This window comes from Budorcas taxicolor, chromosome 1 (genome assembly GCF_023091745.1).
Source record: "Budorcas taxicolor isolate Tak-1 chromosome 1, Takin1.1, whole genome shotgun sequence".
Lineage (NCBI taxonomy): Eukaryota > Metazoa > Chordata > Mammalia > Artiodactyla > Bovidae > Budorcas > Budorcas taxicolor.
Window position 1 is genome coordinate 6,761,752 of NC_068910.1, and position 12,027 is coordinate 6,773,778.

The window sequence follows — 12,027 nt, forward strand, 5'->3', positions numbered from 1 at the left end:
GACAGTGAGTCTCAAACTTAAGTGTGCCTAAGAATTCCCTAGAGATTTGTTAAAATGCAGAGTCCAATTCAGCAGGTCTGGGATAGGGGCTGAGATTCCACATTCCTAGCAAGTGAAGTTGATGCTGGTTTGAAGTGTACACTTAATGACAAAATATTTGGATTTTGAACTGTCAGGAAACTGTTATTAAAGACTTGGAATTTGGCAAGAGACTAGCGTCTGGGTGGTTTGCTGGTCTGGGGACTATCTGGTGCATATTTGCACACAGTGTCTTCTACTGACGATACATAAACTCTTTTAGGAAAGTGGGTGGTCAGGTATCATGCTTTCCTGACACCCAGCCCAAGTGTCAAGTGAGGAAAACACTTTATTTCCAGCTTTAGCCAGGTAATTCCCCTCCCAGAGCTAGACCACGGATGTGGTGGAAGATGTCTTAACCACCACGTGGTCCATTAAGGATCAAGAAGTTGAGAAAGGAGGAGGATGGACTTCGAACTGTGGCCTCAGGTTTCCTCCAGTGGTCTTTACACCACGTGCCGCCTAGGAGCACTAAACTGATGGCTTTCACACGTCTGCTGCAATTAAGAATCTGATTCTTGTGCGTTCAGAGTTTCGCAGTCACCAGACTCTGGGTGGAGTGCTGGGTCCAAAGGCGGGGCTTGGAGCCAGGAGGCGGTGCCAGTGACCGAAGAGCGGAACCCGGGACTGTAGTGCGGCGACCCCGGCCTCAAGGAATGCCGGGAGTCGGGACCAGGCAGCGCTCCGCCTCCTTCGGCTCTGCGACCGCCTGTCTGTGTCTGTGGCGGCCACTATCGATAAAGTTGTTGTTCTGCCAACATGGCGGCGCCCATGGTGACTGTCCGGGCCGTGTTCACCTAAGGTGGGAACCGAGGAGTAAGGAGCCGCAGGCCAGAGCCTGTGAGCAGGTAAACCCCTGACCCGGGCTCAGCGGGACTCGAGACGCGACCTGATCTCCTCTCTCCCCAGATCGATAGATTTCGACTTGCCGGGAGCCAAAAGGGAAAGTGAGGTCTGGGTTCGGTGATCTCGGAGCTGTGCAGTTTCCTAATTGGAAAAGTCTCTGAGATCCAGATCTTAAGACTCTTTGAGCCACCGACTCCGTTGATAGCTCTGGTCCCTTTCCCAGAAAAACGTATATGTACTCAGTTTTGTACTCAAGTCCCTCTCTCCACTCTTCCATTACCCCAGTTGGTCCCTGAATCTTTGCCCACATCATCGCGTGACCCACAGATGATTGTGACAGCATGTTAGGGCTCGATGGTCCTCAGAGATCATCTGGATTTACCCCTTCATTTTAAGGAGAAGCTGGTGTTCTGGACAGGAAATAATTTCTCCAAAGTCACATAGAGATTTAGTTGTTTTGTTTGCACATAACTTGGCTCCTTGTTAATTTCCCAGGTACATTTTTGCACACTTTCTTTTGGGTGCACGCTGTGTCCTGTGCTTTCCCCACATACTCTGTTTCTTTGCCTATCTTTTCCTACTCTTCTCCTAGGTTTCTCTATCCCTATATGATTGTCGTTTTGGGTCCAGTTCTCAGGCCTCTCCTATGGTCACATGCTGGTACTCCCACCATTCTCAAAAAACTTAAACCCTAAGTGAAGTTGAGGTCAGAGCTGATTCTTAAAGAGGAATGGAATAATGGGGATTGATGCTTTGGAAGGATGTAGTAGAAGAGACAAGGTTCCAAACATCTAGGCAAGGAGCTGGATGTGATAGAGCTAAGGAAGAAGAGGGCCAAGTTGATCATAACACAATACACGAGTCACACCTTTCATATTCAATGTAGGGGCATGGTGCTCGAATAAAATGACTGCTCTTTATCAGCAAGAGGCAGTGTCCATCAGGGCTTTGGTGGTGGAGTGGCCCATAGCAGGGCCTGGAAAGTAAAAGAAGGGAACTGAACTGAACTCCAGGGCTGCAGTAAATCTTAACCCTGAGTGCACTGTGTGCTGAGTCTGCCTGAGTTTTGGGGTTCCCCTAACATTAAGGGTGTGGACTTTTCTTAAAGGATCTTGACACATATATTACATTGCTCCCCAGGGAGGTGGAATCAATTTACATTCCTCCAGCAGTGTATAAAAGTGCACATTTTTTTTTCATAACAAATTTTTGCCAATGTGATAAGCAACATGTTTCCTTGTTATTCTAATGTGCATTTCTTTGTTTAGTTATAAAGTCATTCTTTTTTCTTATATTTGTAAGTCATTTGTATATCCTCTTTCCTCCTTAGCTAACTTTTAATATTAGGTTTTTGATGTTTCTCTTTTTATATGTGAATTCTTTATAGGGAAGGGTAATATTTTTTTGTAGTTTTAGCAGTTTTCTTTCAGTTTATTGTTTGCTTCCAATTTTGTTCATGGCCTTTTGTTTGTTTGTTTGTTTGACTGCACTATTTGGCATGTGTGATATTCTAACCAGAGATCAAACCTGTGCCCCCTGCATTGGAATTGTGAAGTCTGAATAGCGACCTCCAGGGGAGTTCCCAGGTTCATGGTGTTTTTGATATGCAAGTTTTTTACATTTTTTAGAGAGTTTTATTAATATTTTTCCTTTTGAATTCTTTGATTGCTTTTATGCTAGGATGGAATGTCCTGCACCTTGTACAGAATTAGCACATACTCTATTTTTTCTTGTTCTATGGTATTTTTAAAAATTCTTTAATCTATGTGGCATTTACTCTGGACTTCCCAGGTAGCTCAGTGGTAAAGAATCCAGCTGCCACTGCAGGAGACACAGGAAACCTGTGTTTGATCCTTGGATTGGGAAGGTTCCCTGGAGAAGGAAATGGCAACCCACTCCAGTATTCTTGCCTGGAAAATCCCGTGGACAAAGGGGCCTGGCAGGCTGCAGTTCATGGGGTTGCAAAGAGTCTGACACAACTGAGCACACACGAGTGGAGTTAACCAGCATCAAAACAAAGAGCTTGTAAGACTGTGGTTCAGGTCAGCTTTGTATTTTTATAATTCCATCCTCTTCCATTCTTTCTGTGTCTCCTTATGTGTTCTTAAGGAATGCAGTCTAAGAGAGAAATTGCAGGTATCTCTGTGCCCTCTGCTAAATTAACATTCCTTAGCTTGCAAAGATATAAAAACACTGACTTAACTAGAGAACCATAACGTCCATGACTCTATGATGGTTCTAATTATGTAGAAGTCAAACTCCTCAAAATAAATGTAATTGCCTTAATTGTACAAAATGTCTGTATGTATTAGGTTGGTCATATGAAATTGCTGATAGTCAACTAATTGTATAGTTTACCCTGGTATCAATAGTCGAATCTACACACTTTAAAATAGCCAAGCCCATTAGATAGGAAAGTGAAAGTGAAAGAAAGTGAAGTCACTCAGTCATGTCCGACTCTTTGTGGCCCAGTGGACGGTAGCCCACCAGGCTCCGCCATCCATGGGATTCTCCAGGCAAGAATATTGGAGTGGGTTGCCATTTCCTTCTCCTGGGGATCTTCCCCAGCCAGGGATCGAACCCAGATCTCCCACATTGCAGGCAGGTGCTTTAACTTCTGAGCTACCAGGGAAGCCCTGGTGGATAGGAAGGGAGGTGTTTTGCTTGTTTGTTTTATTTGGTCTGTTTCTGATTCCACCCACAAAGAAGCAAGAGGGGTTGAGTACAGTGAGAATTGGTATGTCAAGAACTTTTGCAGACCCACTTGTAAAATGTCAACACTTGTGATGCCATTTTATATGTGTGAAACTCGCTTATGTAAGTCTATAGTGAACCGTCTTGGCATCATTTATGACCTGGAACCTTTGCTAAATAGACTAGACCTCAGTGGATGTGGACAAAATTTTCAGAGGATCAAGAATTAAAGCCAGCTTCAGTTCAGTTCAGTTCAGTTCAGTTGTTCAGTCGTGTCCGACTCTCTGCGACCCCATGAATCACAGCACGCCAGGCCTCCCTGTCCATCACCAATTCCCGGAGTTCACTCAAACTCATGTCCATCGAGTCGATGATGCCATCCAGCCATCTCATCCTCTGTCGTCCCCTTCTTCTTCTGCCCCCAATCCCTCCCAGCAGCAGAGTCTTTTGCAGTGAGTCAACTCTTCGCATGAGGTGGCCAAAGTTACTGGAGTTTCAGCTTTAGCATCATTCCTTCCAAAGAACACCCAGGACTGATCTCCTTTAGAATGGACTGGTTGGATCTCCTTGCAGTCCAAGGGACTCTCAAGAGTCTTCTCCAACACAACAGTTCAAAAGCATCAGTTCTTCGGCACTCAGCTTTCTTCACAGTCCAACTCTCACATCCATACATGACTACTGAAAAAACCATAGCCTTGACTAGATGGACCTTTGTTGGCAAAGTAATGTCTCTGCTCCAGCTTAAGAGTGCCAGTTTTTTCCTTCATTTTCTCTCTGGTTTTGAGAGATCTGTTTTCATTTGTTTCTGCACTGTAGCAAATGCTGTTATGTAGGAAGGCAGAAAGTTTAGGCTGTTTAGTCATACTTCTTAAATATTTGATGAACTGTCACCTCAGGCTTTAACATAATGATAAATCATGAAGCTTCTTCCATGAGGTCATTTCTGGAATTCACTGTTGGAGGAAACCAATGCAGCATTTAAGCTGAATTTTGAATCGCAGCTGGATGTCTTGGTGAGCCCTGTGGATTGTTTTCCAAAAACCATAGTACTCATCACTGTTACACATGCTGTATATTTATTTGTCCTTTCTTTCTCTTTTTGGCGGATGGGGGAGGGTGGGGTGGGTATATTTGCTGTACAGTGTTGTGTTAGTTTCTGCTGTACAGCAGTGAATCAGCCTCATGGATTTGCTTCTCATTTAAGTTACTACAGAGCATCATTGAGCAGAGTTTCCCGTGCTATAGTCTGTTGTGATTAGTTATCTGTTTTATACATAGTAGTGTACATGTCAATCCCAATGCCCCACTTCACACTACCCTGCCCCTCTCACCATTTGTTCGTTTCTTACCTGTTTTTCTCTGCTAGTGTATAAGTGCCATGTAAGAAGGGACTCTATTTTTGTTCAGTGCTGTATCCCCAGTGCCTGGAATAGTATGTGGACCTCAATAAATATGTGGTAAATGAATGAAGTAAGTGAATAAGAGTCTTCTAAATAATGGTTATTTCCTGGCTCAGCCTACTGAGTATATTTAACTTGTAGTGTGTATGAAGGATGCTGATCATAGCTTAGAGTCTCCGGTCTTCCTGGGAGGCCTGTGTTCAAGAGCTCTTCTGATATTTGAGCCTAAGGCCAAGCCCAGATGTGCTTAGAGCTCTTTGGAAGCCTGGATGATGGGATGTGAAGCCTGCTAGACAGACCCTAGACTGGCCTAAAGGTAAGGGAGAGGCCTCCGCTGCTCCCCATGCAAGCTGTGAGGTTGTGGCTGGTGCTGGCCCAGGTGGTGGTCTCCTTTTGTTCCTATGGGGCTTTTGTATCTTTGCTGTTTGGGAGCATAGAACATCTTTAATATTTTCCATTAAAAAAGTTTGTGTTTTTCTTGACTGCACTTCTAAAATATTCTTTTCAGGGAAAGAAATCATCAAAATAAGAGGAAAGCCTGTGAATGCTGGCTGTGCTGAATGGAAGGAGGAGCTCCGGGAGGTTCTGGGTGGCTCACGTGTGTATTTTCCCTTCTCTCTTTCAGGCCCTTTCCGCCTTTTGAAGAATGGCTCCTTCTTGGCAGAGACTGGGTTTATATGCCTGTCTTCTGAAAAGGCAGCTAAACGATGGGCCAGATGTCATTAAGTGGGGAAGGAGAGTGATTCCAGGATGGCCCCGAGGGATTTACAGTGCCACGGGAGAGTGGACCAAGGAGTATACATTGCAGACAAGAAAAGATGTGGAGGAATGGTGGCATCAGCGAATAAAGGACCAGGCCTTCAAGGTTTCAGAAGCAGATGTGAGTATCCTACGAGACACTGGAAGGGTTGAGAAGAGGGGTGAAGGGCGTGGACTGGGGTCAGATTGCCTGGATTCAAATAAGTTATTGAGTATGTGACCTTGAGCCAAAGAACCAAATCTCTCTAGGCGTCAAAATTTTTTTTTTAATTGAAAATAAGCAGTGATAATAGTAGTGCCCACCTGCTTCCCAGGATGCTGGTGATGGGTCACTGGGATGAGACCAGGATGGTGCTTGGAGGAGTCTCAGTGAGGTGCACGTTCATGTAAGGGGCATACGGATGGTGCCACACTGGGCATTCTAGAGCTGCATTTACTGGGGGAGCTCACCCAGACAGGAGCTATAGCAGATGTCAACTTCTCTGTGGTCCTCTGCCCGGTGGGGCGACATGCAGGGATCTGGCAGAGTCAGATAGGAGACTCCAGGAGGGGCATGTGGGCCTCTCAGCTGTGGACTTTTAAGTGGCATGTTCTGAGAAGTCTCTCTTGGCTCTAGAATGATCTTGGCCTCCAACCCTGCTCTGCCATCTTGGTTTGGGAGGTCCCAGCCCTTCCCTGGTGTAATCTGGAGCTGGGGTCCAACCTCATGGTCACAGGTATATAAGTTAGTGGACTCTTGGCTTCTAGTCTGTCTGCACCAGCTCAGCGCTCTACCTGAATTAATTGTCTTAAAGCACTTGGCTGTAACCAGTTTCCATGGCATACTCTGCGAGAAGTCAGCTCCTTCTCTGGGAGGCCGGCCTGGTGGGAATCAATCTTAGATGTGTTAACCCTTACCTCTCAGTATTGGTCACAATATGGAAGCTGTGGTTTGTTACATGAAATGTTGAATTTGATTAGAGTACACCACTACTAAGTACAGTTTTACTCTTAAAATTCTGACCATTCTTTCATAATAGTTACCAGTCAAATAATATAAACTTTATGTTCGATTGGGGCTTCCCTGGTAGCTCAGACGGTAAAGTGTCTGCCTACAGTGCGGGAGATCCAGGTTTGATCCCTGGGTCGGGAAGATCCCGTGGAGAAGGAAATGGCAACCTACTCCAGTACTCTTGGCTGGAAAACCCCATGGACCACTATGTTCAATTAAAGAGATTAAGGACAAAGGCAAGCAGTTGAGTAAATATGTATTTGCCCAAGACCACAGTGTGCTAGAATCACCTTTCCTGATTCTCCTCTCTTATCAGACTCATTCTTTCTATGAGATTGATCATTATGAAAAATGGGGGGTGGGTAGCTGTTTGTGTTAAACTGAAGGATGGTTTTTTGCATTAGTTATGAAGAAAATCTGGTATTGAAAGAGATGTAAGTAATATGTGAAATGATAAAAAGGAAGGTTTAAATGAAATGCATAATTATACAATGAAAGTTTAACTTTTACCTCATTAGGAAATGAAAATTCTTCATGGCAACATGACCAGACTAATGTAGCTAAATTTATTTTGGAAGCAGACCTTAGGGAGAAGTTTAATTCTGAAGGAGGAACATAAAATTAGCTTCTTTTTCTTTTTTCTTTTGGTTTAGATTCAGTGGCCTCCAAACATTTTGAAGTTGTAGCTTTTTGTTCTTGTGACATTGCATTCTTAAGTGTATGGTTTTCTAAAAAATTAAATGGATCAAAATAAACTGTGTTTGACTAATTGGGTAAATAGCCTTAGGAGCATTTTGGGTGATCCCTCGGTGGCATTCCGTCAGGGTTTGAATTGGAAAAGGGTAAAGCAGAGAGAATGCTAGATAAGGAGTCTGGAGCCTGGGCAGTAATGCTGGCTCTGCTCCCAAATTCACTGTGCTCTCAGCAGCATTTAACCTCTGTGATCCTCAGATTCTTTGCATTGTTTATCCCACAGAATTGTTTTGAAAATCAAAAGAGAAAATAAGATTACATGCATTTTACAAACTGCAGTGTTATATAAATGAAAGATGCATGCTAAGTCACTTCAGTCTTGTCAGACTCTTGGCAACCCTGTGGACCGTATCCTGCCAGGCTCTCCTGTCCATGGAATTCTCCAGGCAAGAATCCTGGAGTGGGTTGCCATCCCCTCCTCCAGGGCATCTTCCCAACCCAGGGATCAAACCCACACCTCTTATGTCTCCTGCATTGGCAGATGAGTTCTTTACCACTAGCACCCCCTGGGAAGCCCCATGAATGAAAGATAGAAGAAGATAAAAATGTGTGGTGTATCTTTGACAGGAATTGAGACCATGACTAGATGCTGGTAGATTTTAAAGCATGTCTATAATCAGCCTCACTCTGGTAGTAGCTACATTTGAAATCCACTGGAAATGAGTCTCTAGAAGTTGAATATTTTACCATCATCATCATAGTCATCGTTATAAAAAGAACTTTCATTTAATGAGCATTTTAGTTTGTTAGGCACCATCTTTCCTTTCCTTCTCTCATTTAAATTCTGAAACAGCTCTGAAGGTGCATAGTCGTATCCTCATGTTGGAGTAAGAAAACTGGGAGGGAAGTTTGGTCAGTTGTTGAGATGCATAACTCACTTGTTTTTCAGTCGCTAAGTCATGTCTCACTGTTGGTGACCGCATGGACTGCAGCACGCCAGCCTCCCCTGTCCTTCACTATCTCTTGGAATGTACTCCAGCTCATGTCCATTGAGTCAGTGATGCCATCCAACCATCTCACCCTCTGTCCTCAGTCTCAGTTGTGGCACAACCCAGATCCAGATACATTTGAGTCCTAAGCTCATGCTTTCACCAGAAACCTTTTGTCTCACCTTTGATTTACAGATTGTGAACTGAGCCCGGAAAAACAAAGGAATTTGCCTGAGGTTTCACAGCTAGTGGCAGAGCTTGGACCAGATCCCAGGCTGCAAGCTTCCACTGAGTGGTCCACTTCCCTCCATTCGCTAGTCTCAGCCAGAGTTTCAGAGCATGATCCAGAAAGAGGCAGAAGTTATCTTTCTTCTGATGTCAGAGCTGACAAAAATAATAGGACCCACTTATATATAAACCATCTATTTTCCATCACTTCCAATCTTAATTTCTATTAAAGGCTTAAATTCTTACACTTTTATATAATTATGAAAATGTCCCTTTCAATCAGATTCCTGCTCAATTATAAACTCCCAAAATTCCTTCCTTCTACCCTCAGAGAACAGAATTCATTTCATTGTCACAGAGGAAAATGACTTAGTTCACACAGAGAAACAGAAGGCAGGGACAGGCAGTGAGCCGAACACCTTTTCTGCAATAAACAAAAATATCCATGAATAGTAAAAACTTTTGCTAGCAGTACTTTTCTGTATCTTCTGTGGACTCAATACTCCGAAATCACTGCAGATGGTGACTGAAGCCATGAAATTAAAAGACGCTTGCTCCTTAGAAGAAAAGCTGGGACCAACCTAGACAGCATATTAAAAAGCAGAGACATTACTTTGCTGACAAAGGTCCATCTAGTCAGAGCTATGGTTTTTCCAGTAGTCATGTATGGATGTGAGAGTTGGACTATAAAGAAAGCTGAGTGCTGAAGAATTGATGCTTTTGAACTGTGGTGTTGGAGAAGACTCTTGAGAGTCCCTTGGACTGCAAGGAGATCTAACCAGTCCATCCTAAAGGAAACCAGTCCTGAAGTTTGGAAGGACTGATGCTGAAGGTGAGGCTCCAATACTTTGGCCACTTGATGTGAAGAGCTGACTTATTGGAAAAGACCCTGATGCTGCGGAAGATTGAAGGCGGGAGGAGAAGGGGATGACAGAGGATGAGATGGCTGGATGGCATCACCAACTCGATGGACGTGAGTTTGAGTAAACTCCGGGAGTTGGTGATGGACATGGAAGCCTGGTGTGCTGCAGTCCATGGGGTCGCAAAGAGTCGGACACGACTGAGCGACTGAACTGAACTGAACTAGCTCATATGTAATGAATTCCTCAGTTTTGCCGTAAGTTTCATCTTTGTTGGAGAGACATACAAAAAAAAATATTAATGAAGAAGCTAGATATAGAAAATGTTTGGGGTAAGATTGTTAAATAAACATAATTGTAAAAATATACATCATAATAAAAACAAGGTGATTTTAATAAAAAATGCATTTAATGTAACAACTTTAAAATGAAAAACTAGAAATTGTGTATATCAAATATTTTATTGTTTTTTCAGGTCCCAAAGAACTCTGTAACAACTGTTTTCTTATGTTCCTAAAAATTCCCCAAAGAGAAGCAGTAGGCCTAATCTATGTCAACGAGTAAGGTGGAATCGAGTGGACAGTCTGCTTATTTCTCATTCTGTACCAGGTATCAGAATGAGGTCTTGCACTTCCTTTGAGGGAGTTGTTTACAAGCTGAGAGGATCGCCTATCACTTGCCTTCTTAAAGAAGAAAGTCCTGAATCCCCAGTGACTCCTGAATCTCAAGTTGTCTCTCTCGCTTCTGAGATTTTCCTGAGTGATGGTTCCACAGTTTCCAATTAAAGTGCATGATCAATGTGGGGCTTTCCATCCATTTCTAGAAATCAATAGGAGCTGTCACTTTAGTATTAAAGTTTATTATGCAGGTTTCCAAGTTTATTATGCAAACTCGTTATTCATTCACTTTTCCCTTCCCTTCATTCAGGCCACTTGACTTGCCACACAGTCGATCATTTCTAGAGAAAGCAGAGTATAGAGAAAAGTGCCACTCTGGTCTGTCTTGCCACACGACAGATTTGTCCACTTTCTTTGCTGAGGGAAGTTTAAAGCAAGGGGTCAAGTGAGATTTGGAAAGAATTAGATTTCTGGTTTCTTCTGCTCCCCTGATTACAGTTGGATGTCAATTATCAGTCATGCAAATAAATACTTAGCACAAAGCACTCCCCCCCACCCCCGCAATACCCACTCACACACAAAAGAATGGTCATGAATATTCTGTTTTGCATTTGTTTTCATTAATTTTGGAGAGGCAAAGCCTTGAAGAACTCTTGCAGAGCTCTCAGAAGGCAATAAGAACAGAAAGAGAAAACAGGAGAAAAAAAAGTAGTGATAACATCAGCGGATCCAGACACTTAGCCAACTAAACAGAAGCGCCTACCTGTTCTCTTCTTTCTTCAGAGGCATCCCTTCTCCCCCGTGCGAGGATTTAAGGCTGGGTGTGGGGGACGCTCCTGCCACCTGGACAGGGTAGTGAAGTGTGCCGGGAAGACTGCCCGTTAGTAATCAGTGATCTCCAAAGGCCTGTTCTCAGGCTTCAGAGCACAAAGGCTGACAGTCATTTACCCAACAGTTTGTTAAACTAGGGGGTCAGCCAGGAAGGTGGGGATTGGCGTGGGGTTAGATGGGTAAAACATGATCCTTGCCCTTGAACAACACTTCCTTAAGGTCCCCAATAAGGAATCAATTAAATGACTACCTCCTTTCCAGCCTTCTTCCCTCGTGTGTACAAACTTGTGTCAACATTCACCATTATAAGAACTAAGGTCCCAGGGGCTGGCGTTCCAGTGAGGACGTCCTGCCCTGGGTCCGTGGTGTTCCAGTGCGTGAACCCTTTTCCTGTTCCTGGTGATGAAGCTGTGCGCCTTTGGATGCTGGAGAGTTATGTAACCCTGGCCTGAGGCTGCCTGTAGATCACTCGTTGGGAAACAGCAACCTGGCTAAGATTGTCTCATTGCCTTCCCATTTGAGCTTTTTCTGTTGAAAGAGAAGCTCCCAGTACAGCAGAGAGACCTGGGACCTGAACCCGCACCTGGGGACCCTGCTCAGCCCAAGTCTGCGTGCAGCCCCCTGGGATTCAGGGGGGGGCTCCATTTTAGACTTGCCACGTCTCTGATTCACTATTGTCTCCGTGAATTTTATGGACACATACGTCAGAGCTTCGTTTGGAAGAACATACAGTTCTTTAAGTCCTAGATAGCTGTTCTAAAAGAGAAAAAGGCAGGTTTAAAAATAAGTAGGGGTAATTAGCACTATGAGGTTGTTTGGCATTATTTTGGACATTCTTTAGGATAACCCAGGGCTTTGAATTTTGGTATTTGGCATTTTTGTCCATTTACCTTATGGGAATGTTTTTTTTTTCTTTTTCTTTTTTTTAAAAGAAAGCTTTTGAAAATGTTAAATTATTACCTTGAGTAAAATGCCAAAATATCATATGCGAACCTAGTTCCCTGTGAATGATTAATAAATACTCGCTGTATTTTTCTGTCA

The 12,027-nt window shown here is 43.6% G+C and overlaps 1 protein-coding gene across 1 annotated transcript in view; it reads left to right on the forward strand.

The window, feature by feature from the left end:
- Positions 1–826: 826 nt before the first annotated feature.
- The window catches only part of LARS2 (leucyl-tRNA synthetase 2, mitochondrial), a 145,582-nt gene continuing 134,381 nt past the window's right edge, over positions 827–12,027 (forward strand). The window contains exons 1-2 of the mRNA XM_052656498.1: positions 827–926; positions 5,644–5,898. Coding sequence (XP_052512458.1) covers positions 5,665–5,898 — 234 coding nt within the window. The 5' untranslated portion in view covers positions 827–926; positions 5,644–5,664. The remainder of the gene's footprint in view (positions 927–5,643; positions 5,899–12,027) is intronic.